At 40.3% G+C, this 18,334-nt stretch overlaps 1 protein-coding gene across 6 annotated transcripts in view; it reads right to left on the bottom strand.

The window, feature by feature from the left end:
- MAST2 (microtubule associated serine/threonine kinase 2) overlaps positions 1-18,334 on the bottom strand; it is a 203,814-nt gene that overhangs the window by 112,869 nt on the left and 72,611 nt on the right. For all 6 annotated transcript variants that reach the window (XM_042461735.1, XM_042461727.1, XM_042461728.1 and 3 more), the window contains one exon: positions 6,458-6,489. In XM_042461735.1, coding sequence (XP_042317669.1) covers positions 6,458-6,489 — 32 coding nt within the window. The remainder of the gene's footprint in view (positions 1-6,457; positions 6,490-18,334) is intronic.

Raw genomic sequence — 18,334 nt, 5'->3', positions numbered from 1 at the left:
CCAAAAAGACAAATACAGTAAATGGGTCCAGGAGCAAATCAAGCCAAAACTCTCCTTAGAAGCCAAGATGACTAAACTGAGAGTGTTGTACTTTGGACATATTCATTGGAAAAGACAAAAATGCTTAGCGAGTAGAAGGCAGTAGGAAAACAGGAAGATCACATTACAGATGGATAGACCAATCAAGGCAGCCATAGTCTGCAAGACCTGAGCAAGGCTGTTTCTAACAGAATGACTTGGCTGTTTCTCATTCTTAGGATTGCCATTACGTTGCAATTGACTTGACAGGAATGAACAACAAATAGGAGTGTACTACACAGCTGTTAAACTTGCTGAAAACTTTAGAACCTATTAGCTTTTTACTTTAAAGAGATAACTATGTTTCCCTCCCTACTTCCCATCCCTACTCACCCACTTTGAAAAGTAAGGACAGGAGACCCAAACCAGATTGGGACATCAGCATTTGCAGGGGAACTTTGACACTTTGCCCTGCATTATATTCCTTATTCACTCTCAGCTCTACAGTGCTAGCAATCTGAATTGCCAAAACGGACAGAATGACATGAATGGACTCGGTTTTAGCAAGGCAAACGGCAAGTGCAGTGGGCCCTCAATCCAGACTAGGACAGCCTCAAGGGTAAACGTTTCAAGTTTTTCTACCACTCATTCTATTATACAGCTAGGTCCCCTACATTCAGTTTGAGGTAATGAGGAAAGCTATATCTTTAAAGTAATACTGATTCTAAAAAGGGAAAGAGATACATATAACTCTGGATCTTTTAAAATATATGTTACTTCAGTATCTAAAGTTGTGTCCCCAGAGATGATTTTGATATCATTTGGTATTTTGTGTCTGTAGTTTAGCCCTAAGTAGTATTGTGCATGTCTGCATGATGTTGCTATGCAGTATTCCAATAATATATACTTCTTGATCAAAAGATCCAACATTTTTAGATGAATTTATAGAAGTGGCAAAAATAACTCATTAGGCACCAGAAGCTATCTGAAAGATTTAAAGAATGCTCAGTAAACATCTGTGAAAACAAGGTCAGAGTCAGAAAAAAAGCTGACAAACATAGCAGACATAAGAGAAGTTAATGGATTAACAGAGGAGTCAGTACTTTTCAACTGTAGAACTACAGCAACAATATACTGTACTGGTTACCAGCACTCTGCATTCATCAGTCCTCCTAACACTAAACAGAAATTATAAACATTCACCAAAGCTATAAGTTATGGGATCACTTTATATTACACATATATTACACATGGTTAAACAAACCATAAGCACTGTGTGTGATATTCACAGACAAACTAGCAAGATTCTCTTCAGTAAACTGGTAAACAACACCATCCTTAGCAAGAAGGAATGTGACAATTATTCGGGGTAACTTTGGCCCAAAACACATGGGCCAAAGAAGCTGCTTCCAGCCGAATTGGAGACATGCCATTTAAACGACACACATCTCCAATGCAGCCGAAAGCTCTGGTGTTTTAGACCGGAGAAGAAATGAGCCAGAATAATCTGGCTCCTGGTGGCACAGTTTGGGTTCACCAGCGGCAACCTGTTTTCAGAGCAGGCTGTCCTCCAGTCGATCTCAACCCATGGTGACCCTGTGGATGAGTTATCTGTAAGACTCCCTGTCCTCCACTGTTCTGCTTAGTTCCTGTAAACTCATACCCATGACCTCCTTAATAGAGTCCATCCATCTAGCATGTGGCCATCCTCTCTTTCTGCTTCCCTCCACCTTTCCTAGCATTACTGTTTTTATTTCAGTTAGTCATGGCTTCTCATGATGTGTCCAAATTACAACATCCACAGTTTTGTCATCTTGGCTTCCAGGGAGATTTCTGGCTTGATCTGCTATAGGAACCATTTCTTTGTCTTCTTGGGTGTACACGGAATCTTCAGTACTCTCCTCCAGCACCACATCTCAAATGAATTTATTTTCTTCCTGTCTTCTTTCTTCACTGTCCAGCTTTCACATCCATACATGGTAATAGGGAACACAATGGTTTGTATGATTTCAACTTTTTATGCCCAGCTGTTTATCTTTGCATTTTAGGATCTTTAGAGATTATCATGCTACACTCTTAAAGCATTGCTATTCCACTTTAACTGCTCTGGCTGCCTCCGGTTGCATTCTGGGATTTGCAGTTTAGGAGTGAACATTTAGAACATTCAACCAGAAATGTCTTAGGACTCACTGAACTACAAAATCCAAAATGAAACAGGAGGCAGCCAGAGAAGTTAAAGTAGAATAGTAACGCTTTAAGTGTGTAATCCAATAATCTCCTAAATCTATTTCTTCATTGTCTAGGTCAGGGGTAGGCAACCTGCGGCCCGCGGGCCGGATGTGGCCCGGCAAGGCCTTGGGACCGGCCCCAGCCCGGTCCTGCCACCAATTGCCACCGGGGCCTTTGGCCTCTCGCGCGCAGGGGCAATTGTCTATAGACGCCTCATAAACATGCATTTATATTAACATTTTTTTAAAAATCAGCAAATTTTTTCACGTGTCCTCCACTTTTTTAAAAAAAAAGTGTCCACCATTTGAAAATGTTGTCCTACATTTGTCCCGGTTTATTTATTTATTTAATTTTTTTTTAAAAAAAAGTATTTAATTACTTATTTTTTGGCTTCGGCCCCCCAGTTGTCTGAGGGACAGCAATCCGGCCCCCGGCTCAAAACATTTGCCTACCCCTGGTCTAGGTTGAATTTGTACAGATTCTCTGTGGTCATTATTTTTGTTTTCTTTATGTTCAACTATAAGTCTACCTTTGCACTTTCTTCCTTGACCTTCCTTAGTAATTGTTCCAGGTCTGTGAGGTTTAATGCTAGTAGTTTGGTGTTGTCTGCGTAACTCAGATTGCAGATTTTCCTTCCTCCTATTTTCACTCCTTCTTCTGTGTCCAAGCCTGCTTTTTTACAATATGTTCTGTATATAAGTTGGGTAGAGCAGGGACGTAGCCAAGAGTGGCACTATTACTCCCCTTGATCTAGACAATATACTTCTATTGATGCAGCCTAAAATCGCATTGGCACTGTTAGCTGCCACATCACACTGTTGACTCATGTTCAACTTGTGGTCTACTTGGACTCCTAGATCCCTTTCACACATAGTTTCATTCAGCCAGGTGTCCCCCATCCTATATCTGTGCATTTCATTTTTCCGTCGTAAGTGCAGTACTTTACATTTCTCCATGTTTCAATTTCATTTGGCCCAGTTTTCTACTCTGTTCAGGTCATTTTGAATCTTGATCCTGTCCTCTGGGGTATTAGCTACTCCTCCTAATTTGGTGTCATCTGCAAATTTGATAAGTATGCCCCCAATTTTGTCCTCCAAGTCATTGATAAAGATGTTGAATTAGCACTGGGCCCAGGACAGACCTCTTGGTTTGTCATCCCAGAGCCCCCATGGGCACCAAACTGTGTGGATGCTCAAGTCCCATTAAATACAATGGTGTAGTAAAATGGTGTCCCTTATATAAAATGGCAAAATTAAGGTTTGCTTTTTAAACTGATATATTTTTTAAAATATTTTCAAACTGTGGATTGTTGAATCTGTGGCTAAGGAATCCGTAGATATGGAAGGCCAATTGTACATTGTGAGAAGCCCTAACAATGTTACTATCATAAGAGTCAATCCAAGAATGCTAGTGCAACCTCTGATGCAATGGCTCATTGTAGAAAGCAAAGGTTCAGCCAGAACACTGCTCTTTCCACTTGTAACTCAATGACACTTGTCTGCAGATAGCTCTATTGGGGTGGAGATACTTCACTATCTAATAATGAGACTTGAGAGTACCCTATGAAAGGTAGATACTCAGGGGCCTAAGGCCTCTTGCACATCTTCTTATTCCCTCATCTCATGCAAAAAGACAGGGAGGGACTTCCATATTGAGCTAGTTTTATTGAAGAGAACACAGAAAGTTGCCTTGATGCAGGCCTTCCCTTACCAACTGTCAATACTGACTTGAAGAAATTCTCCATACTCTCAAGAAAGGTGTGTTCTGATGAGCTTTGCTATCCTCCTTGACCAGAAGTGACTGTCAAATTTCAGATGTCAAACTTGACCCAGCTGAGAAGATTCTCCTAGCTGTTGAATCATGCACCCAGTGAAGAGTGAAACAAGTTTTCACAAGAATCAAAGTAATTTTAATGCATTAAGATTTCAGTCTATAGCAACATGTGAAAAGTACAGCACATTCTGTCTATAGCAACATGTGAAAAGTACAGCACATTCTGTCTATAGCAACATGTGAAAAGTACAGCACACTCACGTAACATCAAATATGCCAGTCAATGTTTCTAAAATTCTTTATTTTATTAAAATGTAACTGCATCAACTTTAATTCAATGTTAAAGTTCAGTCCCAGCTTTTTTATTTTCCTTTCTTCCCAAAAGTTTATATCTAGAATCTAATTTTTTAATTCCAATATATCTTCTTCACGTCTTCTAACAGGAGACTGCTCAAAAGGTTATACCAACACTGCTTTAATCTCAATCTATCATCTTCCTTCAAAGTGTGTGTGTGTGTGTGTGTGTGTGTGTGTGTGTGTTTTATATACACAGGAACCTACAAATCCAGTTATATTCCTTCTCTGAATTTTTCCTCTGCACTTACAGCAGGGCTCGAAAGAGGATGGCAAGGCCATAAACAAGAAATCCAGGTCAAAGATGATAAAGACAAAGCAGACAAACCACAGAAGAGTAGTTGTAGAAGAATGATCTAGGTCAGAAATTAAAAATAGGAGAGAGAACACTGAGATAACACTGCAGAAAGTGCTCACTGCTGTAGCAGAAGCAAAGGAACTGAGAACATGCAGTCAGGCCAGCCTATATATGAGAGGAGAGAGGGATGGTGGTACCACCAAAACATTACCTCTACTGCTATAGAAGCTCCAGAAGATTCACTGCACAGGTGCAGAGATCCCATTTTGTGTGAGGTCGCAGACACCATGAAGAAGAATGAGTTGTCAGCTTGCCAAAAGCAAGCTGACGCAGCTCTCTAGGAAGCATGACAGAAACCGCAATGCTAGTATGTTATTTCCACTGCAATTTTCATGTGAATAAAAAACAGCAGGACTCCCTTCTGGGAAGCATGAAAGAAACTCCCTTTGTTTCTTACTTTCCATATACCACAATGATTCTGTCTCTCTTCCAAAGTTTCTGTGTATATGTATGTTTTGATGGGTATCTGTATGCTCAGAGAAATCTCAAGGTTTTTAGGAATGTAATTTTAAAAACAAACATATATCAACAAAATGAGAGCAACCTCCAACCAAAACAAAAAACAAAGCAAAAACATATCCTGTGGATAAGCTACTGTGCCAGCTGGGAAAGATACTGGACAAGAAAATGATCACAGCAGATTACCTCTGTATACTCACTTCAAAGCATTTCCATACCTTTCTTTTATCAGAAACATACTGGACAACCATTCACTTTTATTATTTGTCTGAAGAAAAGCTTAACACAAGTCAGCACAAAAGAAATACATTTCCCCTAGATCTGTTACTAGCAGGACTTTTACTACTCTACATGGATTCTTTAGGTGTTCCAGTTTTTTATGTTGGTGTCCAAAGCATTATTTCTCCAATACACTTCCAGTAACCACAACCCATACCTTTATAATAAGTTAGCGTCCCTTCGGTACCAGGTCGGGGGGGGGGCATGTATTATGGACGCTGAAAGAGATGACAATAATATAGTATAGCTCATATCTAATGAGGACAAAAAGGTGTGAACTCCTATCAATTGTTATAGGAGAACTGAGAAAGTTAGGGCACCCAGGAGATAGCCAAGTGAACAAAGAGGCATAAGCTGGCAGTCTAGACACTCAAGTGCATAAAGCCTGCAGAATCCACCAACACAGAGGCAAGTGGGAGGGGTCCCACTGGTCATACAGGACAGGGATATATTGAAACCTAAGAGACACTGGCAAAATTTATTTCAATATTAGAAATTCAAGTCACTTCCTTTTTTAAAAAAAGAAAACCAATGCAGGGGCACATAAGAATTCAGATCATGGTTTTCAATTATAACATAGTTTTTCATTCTCATTCTAGGATTAGGCAGAAGATTCACTTGCTTCTCAATAATCCAACTAGAAAGAGAGTTTTATGTTACCACTGAAAAACCATATTGGCCTGTAATCCTAAAATCATGAATCAGCATGAAATATCTTTCCTACTAAAATTAAGGTGCATAAAGTACATAAAAATGTAAATGCTACAATTTTGAAAGTCTGCCTTGCTTCCTATTCCATCACACCATATATGGTTGTGGACAGTGATAATGTGCAGCAGTACTTATTTATGTTATTTATATAACAATGGACAAAGATTTATGCCGTATGCTTCATCTTCTCTTCCTACAAAACATCTTAAAGGCTCTAAACCATCATTTTTATAGTTCTAGTTGATATTAAGAAAAGAGGAAAAAGGTTATACTTACAAACTTCCTCTTCTAGGGAGACTAAGTTCCTTCTGGGAGAAAAAAAACAAAGAGGAAATTAGTAAACAGATGAGAGTATGTGGTTAGCAAGAATATATAAATATGCTGAAACATAACATTATTCAGATTTTCAGAGCCTGCTTTTGTGCAGGTAACTGCACTATGATTCCATCACCTCCACTCTAAATGTAACAATTGCCTATTGGATTTTTACAACCAACCAAGTTGCAATTCCAGGGCTACAAGGAATAAGGATTGCTAAGAACAGCTCACCTCTGGTTCAGTTGTAATGGACAAAGGTGGGAACTCAATATCCTCAATATACATTTTATTTCCTACCACTGAGATATATCAATATCCAAACTATGTCAGAGAATGTAACTGCCCTAGTACAGCTTGCACTGTGTTCATGGCTGTTTATAGTTACATCATTAGACCAGCCGTGTATCACAAAGGGGATACATTTCTATATAGCCTAAATCCCGTCTTCACATATATGCTTGTGGGAGATGAGATTAGCTTTTCTATAACCAAGAAAGAGATCTTGGGCTTGTGGTGGACAAATTGATGAAAATATCACTTTAATGTGTGACTGATGTGAAAATAGGCAAAAACCATGTTGGGCATAAACAGAAAAAGAAGTAAAAATAAAACACTACTTCTCCTGTATGACTCTATGCCATAGTCATTTACAGAATACTCTGTAAAGCCCTGGTCAATGTACTTCAAAACAGAATATTATTGAGCTACAAAAAACACCATGAAGGACAACCAATCCGTCAATCAGGAGGCTAAAACTACTTCCCTAAGAAGGAAGGTTACTACATTCAGCGGTGGATAGAGAGACATTTTCCTCCCACTGTCATAATATTAAACGATGCCACCACTAAAGCTGATCAGTGGGAGATTTACAACAGATTAAAAAGAAGTACAGTACTGTATCACAAGCACATAGTACAACAGTGGTATTCATTAGTTCAAGATATGTGGTGTGTGCAGTAACAGCTACCAACTTGGAAGATTTTAAAAGGATATTCAACAAATTCATGGCTGTCTACAGCTAGTACTATAATAATCATGTACTTTGATTGTATTCCCTTTTGCAACAGGGGCAGAAAACATCTGTATATCATTCACATTGGATCATAAATGGAAAAGTGTTATTGGACTCATGTATTGCTTTTCAGCTTCCCAAATTGTCTTCTCTGGAAACAGAATACTGGACTATATCAACTTTTAGTCTGATCCAGCAAGACTCTTGTGTTAATGTCAGTCATTCCAAAATACATGTTCAAAAACCCCAGTATTAACTTTTAAAAGGCAGGGAAAATCTATACAGTTTACACAGACTGTCCACATACAGTTCATGTTATAAAAAACCCAGGAGGCCATTATAGCTCTGCTTTAGCATTTTTAGTGATGAGCAGTTCATTCTGGCCATGAGTTAAGATTTCAGATTTTTTTTTTTTAAAAAAAAAACACTTTTAAACAGATATTGCTGCTCTGTCAGTTATATGTCACTGTCTTGTTTAAACGTGACTTATTTGCTTGTGTAAATCCCCTTGGTGGCTTTTTGGCTGAAAGACATTGGAGTTTATCAAACGGGAGGAATTTCTCTTAAATTCGAATGAAAAGAAAGTGGGGCCAGAACGCAATCACTTAAAGTCGCTAGTTTAGCGCAATTACGTGAATGTGCATTGCATTCAAACTGGCTTCCCATTGCCCAAAAATAGCATGCCGTTGCCCGAATTTGTATGTGGCAGTCTACCACGTAATAACATGAAACCACATGACTGCATTCGGACTGACTTCCCATTGTCTGAATTTGCATGTAGTGGGTTATCACGCAATAATGTTGAACCCCATGATTGCATTCAGATTGCCATCGGATTATACTTCCAATTTCCCTTGTCTGATAAACTCCATTATAAAAATAATCTACAGCATAATCTAACTTAGGAATCTTAAGGACTCTTTTACATCAAAGTGTCAACATTCCTAAGTGCTATATCCACCAACATAATCTGTTAATATGCTTTTTTTCCTATTTAAGATCAATATTTTTAATGTTTAATATGCTGTAAATATAATATTGCACCACTAGATGGTATCATTACCCTCTTTGGCAATCTTTGCTCAACTATGGGTTTTGTATTTTTGCATTTTTTTCCTGAACCAATGTGGCTATCTTTGTTCTTTATAAAAAAAATCAATGTTCAAATCTACTCATGTTTAAAACATTTACTTGGAAAGACCAATTTTAATGTTTCATTAATCCTTGGGGGGGAGTAGCTGTCTATTTAAAGTCTGACACCTCAGACAGTTTTGATTACAACAGTGCTGCTGTTTCCCCCCCCCCCCCCGTTTTCTAATACGTCTCCTAGATTAGTATTTAACTCTTTCTTTGACCAGCCTTCAGCAAAGGCATGTCACAACAAGCTACAGCTGACTGATCTTGGCAAGCAAGAATGGCCGGTCAGCTAAATTAGACTGCCAGAAAAAAAGAACTCTAGTAGATTTTTAAGAGGCTGTGTTAATGAATTCTGAATGGAATCTTGAAAGGTTTCTCCCTTCTCCTCTCCCTTCCCTTCTTTACAACAAGTACTTACTACAAAAACACCCAAACTCATCTGGTACTAGAAGCTAAGAAGGGTCAGGTTTGTTACCAGGTATCACTGTTAACAGGAAAGAATCCTGCCTAAGCAGTATAGCCGCCCCCCCCCTCCCATCAGAGTTTTGCATAACTGTGTGGGGAAGACCAGTGGTCTTACTGAGTTTTTGTTCCTACTGCAAATGGTGGGAGGAGGGATGTTGTCATACCTTTTCAATTCTTTCTGCTGCTACTCAGTTTTTCTCTCTCTCCAATCTCCTGTGCTATCTTGCTTCCTCCCTGCACTATTTGCCCCTCAAGCCCTCCTATATGTCCTTCCTACAATTCTGCAAAGGTAACAGTGGAATACCTTCTATCTTAGGTTTCACCTCTCCTCCTGAGAATATTCCTTTCACAAACCTCCCAGTCAATATGTTCTTGTGTCACTTAATTCCAACAGTACATTGAAAGTTTAGTAACAGGAAAGGTTGGCTCTGAAGAGCAGTTAACTGATGGGATGAGAGAAGGCAGAGTGCTTTTTTAATCTCCCTTTTACTACCTTCAGACTTTCTCCATTCCCAAGCCACACTTGAAACTATTCCCTCTCTCTGAACCAGAAAAGGAGGGGAGGACCTCTCTGATTTCTTTCAAACAATAAGAAAACAATAACACAAATCTGGTGGAACATGGGGACTGCAGTGGGTACCTTTCCAGGAAAAGGTATCTGATTACAGCACATAGCCAGATACCCCTCAGGTTCATCATCACCATCTCACTTTCGAGTCACTGAATGGTAGAGGGGAGCCCTGTAGTAAATAATGGTGAAATAGGAGGGTGACAGAAGTACCACTGAATCAGACAGAAAATCTAGCTCAGCATTATCTAATTTACTGGAAGTAGCTCCAGAATACTTCAAACAGGAATTCTTCCCAGATCTACATGGTGTATGTGGTTGTGCTTATACATCCTTTCCAATTTATGGTGACCATAAGGTGAACCTATCACTGAGATTTCTTGGCAAGATTTGTTCTCTTTGCTCTCCTCTGAGGCTAAGAAAACCTGATCTGCCCAAGATCACTCAGTGGGATTTCATGGCCAAGTGGGGGTTTTGAACACTGGTCTCCAAAGTTGTAGTCTAATGTTCAAATCACTACACCACGGTAGCTCTCACATGGCAACTACCTGGGACCTTTTGCTTTACGCTTATCATAATTTCCATATTTGCCTCCTTATATTGGAGGAAAGGCAGGATATAAGAAAATAAAGTAAAATAATAATAATAATTCTTTTTGAAAGTTTTGATGGCCTCCTGCAAAGGTAAAGAAAACTTTCACTCAGTTTGGGACACCTTCTTTCCTTCTAAAACCAAGAAGTCTTCTGGTCTGCTTTAAAAGCTCAGTCCACAGGGGAACAATTTTTGCTTTGAAGGTAAATCTATCAGTAGATAATAACAGGGCCTCAGCATTTAAAGGTAGAATAGGGTAAGGGGATTCTTGATCACCAAATATCCTTCCCTACAACATAATGACATGGCAAATCTGCCCTGGATGTTAGTTTATTTGGAAAAGGGGAAGAAGAGCACTAGAACTTTTCTTTATACTGTATAGCTTTCTTTATACAACACACTATGATTAATATAGTAGCTGAAGTAACTCTTCTCTTCCCATCAGATGTCACTTGAGAAAAGCTTGGCAATAACTCACACAGCTATGCACTCATAACTATCAACAGGAATCACAGCAGGGAAATTAGTATGCCAGCCAAACTAATGAAGCCTGTTTGGAAACTACTTATTAATGGTATTCCAGGCTTGCAGCATTCTGGTTTAACTGTATGTAGTTCATATAAAGGTGTGGGTTTGTTTGTTTTTTGCCATCTTACAAAATGTTTCCAGACATTAATGTAAAAATGGCAGCCCAATAAAGTATACTGCCAAACTGTAACCCTTCTATTTGATCTAGTTTTTGCCCACAGCAGTAATTCCTCCCAGTTCAATAAATCTCTTACTAAATGTTCCCATTACATTTAATGTTTTGTATCACATAAAACTCAACCCACAAAAACAACAGAGGAAAATCAAAGTACAGTAAAATGAAGAGTAAAATTTTAGTTGGTTTAGTTGTCACAATACAAACGTTTTATGAAATGGTTGTAAGTACTTTATAAAGATGGTGAACAAACTGCTATGATTTCATTTTAATAGCTTCCCATTTTACCTGAAAAAAGTAAAATGTTCAAGTCTTATAATTTTTTTTTATTTAATATGTACTTTCTAATTCAGAAGATGTTACTCTTTCTAGCTGCTTTTTCCAACCCTGAGTCTGGACACCATAGGTTGCAGTCATAGGTTACTTTTTGGATGGGAATCGTTTTTTGCAATGAAAAACTGTAATAATTCCTCCGCAATTCTTTGTAAAATTTATAAAGTTATTGTCGTCATTGTATTAATTCTTGTGAAAACTCTTTTGACATAGTTTGCTAAGTTTAACATACTGTATATTCTCACTTCACCCAATACTGAAACAGTTGCTCCTCTGGTGGCTAATTCCAATTGACACTTATTTTTTTTCTACATCTTAGTCCCTGCTGCTCTTATTTTCACTTTCCTATCTTCATTTTTCAATATGGCTGTGGTGCCATGTAAGCACTCATCATGTGTTCACAGCAGAATGATACATAATGTCATCCACAACTGCATGAGTCACAATAGTGTTTTCATGAAAATGTTAAAAAGAAAAATGGAACCCTTCAGGACACTAAAGGCTGACAATCACTGAGATAAGTGGCAGTCTCCCAACATGATCATCTGAAATTATCTATCCATGCAGGAAAGAAACAAATGAAATACAGTTCCACTAAGCAAGAAAGAATATCATCCAAAAGAATATCATGGCTCCAGGGAAGTGAACAACGACACTCCCCCATACTTTTCCTGAAACAATCTATAATCACAAAAGACGCAGTTATTATGGTAAAACCTGGTTAAAATCCTGTCAGAAAATCAGCTAATCTTAAAAAACAAAAACAAAATAGTTTTGTTTACTATTCACCTAAAAAGTAAAGGAAACCCTAAAATTGGGTTTGATTTTAAGTTTAAAAAATGTGTTTGAGCACTGAATATCAACTAAACCATACAACATTTATAAAGCTGTCTTTCATTTAATATACAAAGTAAAGAAGTTAGTAGTCATCTCCAAAGTTTCTTGAAGATTGATCTACGCTGAAACTACTATTCTCACTAATTCAGGGACTAGATTTCCAAGCCAAATACTGAACGACTATCCCTGTGACACTAACATTATCACTTTTCTTCTTCTGTACGCTATGGCAGATCTTGAAGAAGACAGCATTTATATATGCTACCGTATTGATGGCAGCCTGTTTAACTTAAGCCCCCTGAGGGCTCACACTAAGACTCTAAACTATCTAGTCCATGAGCTGCTTTTTGCTGACGATGCTGCCCTCATTGCCCATATGGAAGCAGCTCTGCAGCGCCTAACATCTTGTTTTGCTACAGCTGCAGAGCTCTTTAGGCTGGAAGTCAGTCTGAAGAAAATGGAAGTTCTCCACCAGCCGGCACCAAAGGAAGAACACTACCATCCCCACATCACTGTAGGCAAATCTGTGCTCAAGTCCGTCCAGCAGTTCACCTACTTGGGAAGCATCATCTCCTCAGACGCCAAGATAAATAAAGAGACTGATCACAGACTAGCAAAGGCATATAGTGCATTCAGAAGGCTTCACAAAAGAGTCTGGAGTAACAAACACTTGAGGCGAAGCACAAAAATCAGTGTGTATAGAGCCATTGTACTGTCTATTCTCTTTTATGGGTCTGAAACATGGGTCACCTATTGCCAACACCTACGACTCCTCGAACGCTTTCATCAACGCTGTTTACGCACAATTCTAAATATACACTGGACTGACTATGTGACAAATGCTGCTGTCCTTGAGCAAGCAGGGATCACTAGCATTGAGGCCATGCTACTGAGGACGCAGCTGCGCTGGGCAGGACACGTTTCTAGGATGAAGGACCATCGCCTCTCAAAAATAGTATTCTACAGTGAACTTGCCACGGGTCAGCGTAAGAGGAGCACACCAAAGAAGAGATAGAAGGACTCCCTGAAACAACATCTCAGGCTTGGCCAAATTGATCACCAACAATGGTCCGCCCTGGCCTCGCATCAGGAGGCTTGGAGATGCACTATCCATGATGCTGCAGCCTTTTTTGAAAGCTCACGCCGAATGAGTCTCGAAGAGAAACAACAATGCAGAAAGAACCACAAGCCACATCACCCAAGGAGACTTTCTGCTGTGCTTTCTGCAACCGGACTTGTTTATCTTGGATTGGCCTTTTTAGTCATCAATGTGCTTGTAGAAAGCACGGGATGAGTCCTTCCTGGATCTTCGTTCGCGAAGAAAAGCCAGAGAAACAGTTTTTTAAAACATCTTTTGCCTGAAGAGGCCAGCAGAGCTTTGAAAACTTGCATGTGTTTTGTAAATTTTAGTTGGCCATTGCTCTTTTGTGGATTTTAAATTTGTCTAGACAGTGGGTCCTTGGTATCCCCTGGGGTTTGGTTCCAGCCCCCCCCCCCCCCCCCCTGGATACCAAAATCTGGGGATGTTCTAGGTTCATTATGTACAGTGGCTTAATAAAATAGTTTCCCTTTCTCAGAAAAAAGGCAAAATCAAGGTTTGCTTTTTGGATTTTCTTTAAATTTTTCAAGCTGTGAGTAGTTGAATCCATCAATGCAGAATCCATGGATATGGAGGGCTGACTGTGTTCAGCCAGTAATATATTTCTCTCTTGACAAAACCCTGCTTTTTAGGAAAAGTTCCACAGAATACCAATTGGTACCTGCCTAATTTACTGCCCACATTTTCAAACAGAGTTAAGAAAGAGTCTTTAATATTCTAAGGGTGGACTATTGTATTATTTACACAATTTATTCAACATTAGAGGAATCCAAATCAATAATATCTGTTTAAGAATAATTTTGTATCCAATAATTAGGATCAACAAACTAGAGGCAGAGCCATTAGTGGAGTAGCACCTTTCAGCCTCCTTTTTTAAGCTGCAGCTCCTCCATCTCCTTCAAAACTTCATGAGAGATTTCCATAATACCAATAAAGAACCACATTGGGAACATGAAAAATCATCGAAAATCAAGGAACATACTCCCTGTATAATCAGAAGTGCCTTCCGGTCATATTATCACTCTACCAGATTTAAGCCATCAATGGAAATCTCTATTATGGTACTTATTCTAATATCATAAAATATCTTTATCAAATAAAGTCTCCATCATTTAGTGACCACATTAAACAATTGCCAAATGTTCTTATTACTATATGGGAGATACCGTAAATCATCAATGCCTTAAAACTAAATAATGTACCAGGTTTACAAGGACTATGAGCTGAAATTTATAAGAAGGTATCTTTTGAAGAATATGTTTATTACTAATACTCATACTGAGGCAGCTTACAGCATTTTAAACTACAACAAAACAGATAACACATAACTGAAGGTGGCTAATGTTGTATATATAGATTTCCTCTAGATCTCAGCTGCCACTGTGCTTTTGAATCTCTGTGCCATGGCAGAACTCAGAGCAAAGATAAGGTGCAGAGAATAAAAATGTTAATCACTCAGACACTGTTTTTAAAAACTGCAAAATTTCAAATCAGTAGCCAACAATTAATGCAACAGTATGTAGAGAGATCCCATAGCATCTTTGAAGCTAACTCACAATTTACACAAACAAAGGATTTTGAATTTGTATTGGCATTCTCACATGCCTATGGCATATATATATGTGCGTGTGTCCATGTGCGTGTCCGTGGCTTCCACGCCACCCGATGCATCTGAGTAAGTAGACTGAAGTCTACGAAAGCTCATGTTGCCAAATTCTTTATTTCAATTAGTCTCAAAGGTGCTACAAGATCTCTCTACAGACTGATTCTAGAGACTAACATGGCTGTATCTTTGAATTAATACAACAGAAAATGTTGCATATCAAATGCAGTGTGTTTCCACACTGAAATGGAAAATATTACAGCCGACTATTCACGTCCGTGGGGGTTCAGTTCCAGACCCCCACCCCTATGAATAGCAAAACCTGTGGGACCACAAGTCCTGTTCTTTCCAATAGTGGCATGAAGTGCATGCAACCACATTGGCACAGCTATATGTGTGCACCGCCTTTGGGGAGAATGGGGCGGCACCATCCACGGATGGCAAGCCTATGAAAGAAGAGAGCAGACTGTATCAATATAATCTATAGAAACATATCAAAAGAATTATCCTAGCAGAACCTGTATATAGTCAAACCTCTGTATCCGCAGGGGATCCATTCAGGACCCCCGCCCCACGGATACCAAAATCCATGCATGCTCAAGTCCTGTTTTTCTTAATGGCAGTGCAATGTGCATGCACACACTACCACAACCATGTACACATGTAGCCATCAAGAAAAACGGGTGCTTGCTGTCTGCATATGGCAAGTCTGCCAATACGGAGGGTGGACTATATATATAATTTTGCTTATCATTGATTAATGAATACAACTGGTCACAGAAAATATCGCTGATCTATAAATTCCTACCGTCCGTCCCATGGGCTAACAGACTCCCTAGCCGAGCTGACACAGCTGGTCTCGGAACTGGTGTTGGAGTCTCCCAGACTTCTTGTTCTGAGGGACCTCAACATCCCTTTCGAGGCCGGCTCACAAAATCTGACGGGTGCAGCTCGGGAGTTCATGGCTTCCATGACAGCCATGGGCCTGTCCCAGTTAGTCTCAGGCCCAACGTACTGCGCAGGTAATACGCTCATTGTCGTCTTTGGTACGGATTGGGAGAACCCGTGGGCAGAGGTATGTAGTACCTCTGCCTTGTCATGGACGGACCATTTCCTGATCGAGGTCCGACTTAAGGCAACTACCCAAATCCCCCCCGGGGGTGGAGGACCTATTAGGATGGTCCACCCTCGAAGGCTGATGGAACTCAAAAGGTTCCAAGAAGCCTTAGAGGGGTTTATGGTTGGATCTGACGGTGATTCTGTTGATGCCCTGACTAACATCTGGGATAATGATCTCTCCAGGGCTATACACAGTATTGCTCCTAAGCATCCATTCTGGCCCACTTCTAATAACAAATCCTGGTATACGGAAGATCTCCGGGAAATGAAGGGGGCTGCGCAACAACTAGAGCGCAGCTGGCAGAGACACCAGCGCTTATCCGACAAGACACTCCAGGAGGCTCTTTTGAAGTCTTATGGAGTGGCAATAGGTGCAGCAAAGAACTCCTTCTATGCTGCACGTATTGCGTCTGCAGAGTCACGTCCAGCAGAGCTGTTCAGGGTGGTTAGGGAACTGACTCAGCTTCCTCCCGCTCTGAACCCTATTTTAGAACCAACTAAAGCCTGCTGTGATGATTTTAACAACTTCTTTGCAGATAAAATCTCTCGGATAAGGGCTGATCTCAACGCTGGCGCTTCATCAGAAACAATAGAAGAGGTGTCCAGAGCTTCCGTGGGCTCTGTTAAAATAGATCACTTTGAGTTTGTGCATACTGATGAAGTGGACAAGCTTCTTGGAAGTGTAAGGAAGACAACGTACTCTCTCAATCCCTGCCCTTCTTGGCTGACCGCCCAGGGTGGCGATGTGGTAACATCATTATTGCGGCGCATAATTAACGCATCATTCAGGGAGGGAAAATTTCCATCTAGTTTAAAACTAGCGATAGTCAAACCGCTACTTAAAAAACCTCCCTTGACCCCCTGATAAGGAACAACTATAGGCTGGTCTCATTATTGCCTTTCTTAGGCAAGGTGATCGAGAGAGCAGTTGCCTACCAGCTCTAATCTGTGTTGGAGGAAACCAATTATCTGGTCCCATTTCAAACTGGCTTCAGAGCGGGATTTGGAGTTCAGACTGCCATGGTCGTCTTAGTCGATGATCTCCGTCTGGGCACTGACAGAGGAAGTGTGACCTTGTTGGTGCTTTTGGACATCTCAGCGGCTTTCGATACCATTGACCACGGTATCCTTCTGGAATGCCTAAGGGAGTTCAGTATCGGGGGCATTCCTACCTCTTGGGCAGATTCCAGATGGTGCAGTTGGGGGACACTTGCTCCTTTCAGAGGGAAGTTACATCTGGTGTCCCTCAGGGAGCTATCTTGTCCCCCACTTCGTTTAACATTTACATGAAACCGCTGGGAGAGATCATCCGGAGACACGGGGTGCGGTATTATCAGTATGCTGATGACACCCAAATATGCTTTTCTGTCTCTCCGACTGATGCAGTGACTAAGGATGGAGTCTCTCCTTTGAACGCCTGCCTGGAGTCAGTAATGGGCTGAATGAGGGAAAACAAACTCAGTCTGAATCCAGAGAAAACGGAAGTGCTTGTGATAGGTTCCCCAGGCCCGGGGAAGGAAGTTTATCCACCTGTCCTGAATGGGGTCACACTTCCCCTGAAGAATGAAGTTCACAGTTTAGGAGTACTTCTGGACTCGTCTCTGCAGTTGACATCTCAAATAGATGCGACGGTCAGAAGTGCTTGCTATCAATTTCGGTTGATACGCCAAATGCGACCCTACCTGGGCCAAAGGGACCTTGAAACTGTGGTACACACTCTGGTAACCTCTCATCTAGATTTCTGTAATGTGCTCTACATAGGGCTACCCTTGTACCAAGCCTGGAAGCTTCAGCTAGTACAAAACATGGCAGCAAGATTGGTCACTGGTCACCGGTGCATCCAAGTTTGACCATATAACACCTATTCTGAAAGGTCTCCACTGGCTGCCTATTCACTTCCGAGCACAATACAAGGTGTTGGTTATTACCTATAAAGCCCTATATGGCTTGGGCCCGAGTTACCTGAGGGACCGTATCTCCCCATATAATCCGCCAGCACACTCAGGACGTCCAGGAAGAACTTGTTGGAAATTCCATCTTCCAAACATGTTTCTACATCCCAGATGGCCTATTCAGTGGCACCCCCACAAATTTGGAATGGTCTCCCCGAGGAGCTCCATCTTGTGACCTCCCTGGTAACATTTTTAAAAAGGCTCAAAACCTTCCTCTTTTGTCAAGCCTTCCCCCCTGTAAAATGAAGCTGTGTATTCCCGTTCCCATCGATTCTCTGCCTTACCCTGTTGGATGATTGTGTTCAGATTTTGTATAATTTGTATTAGTGTATTTTATCTATTTTTATGAGATGTTTTTAATGGTTTTTATATGGTCTAAACCGCTTTGATCTATGGAAAAGCGGTATACAAATAAA

The sequence above is a fragment of the Sceloporus undulatus genome, chromosome 4 (assembly GCF_019175285.1).
Source record: "Sceloporus undulatus isolate JIND9_A2432 ecotype Alabama chromosome 4, SceUnd_v1.1, whole genome shotgun sequence".
Lineage (NCBI taxonomy): Eukaryota > Metazoa > Chordata > Lepidosauria > Squamata > Phrynosomatidae > Sceloporus > Sceloporus undulatus.
The sequence above is the reverse complement of the archived record's forward strand: the minus strand, read 5'-3'. Positions and strand labels throughout refer to the sequence as shown.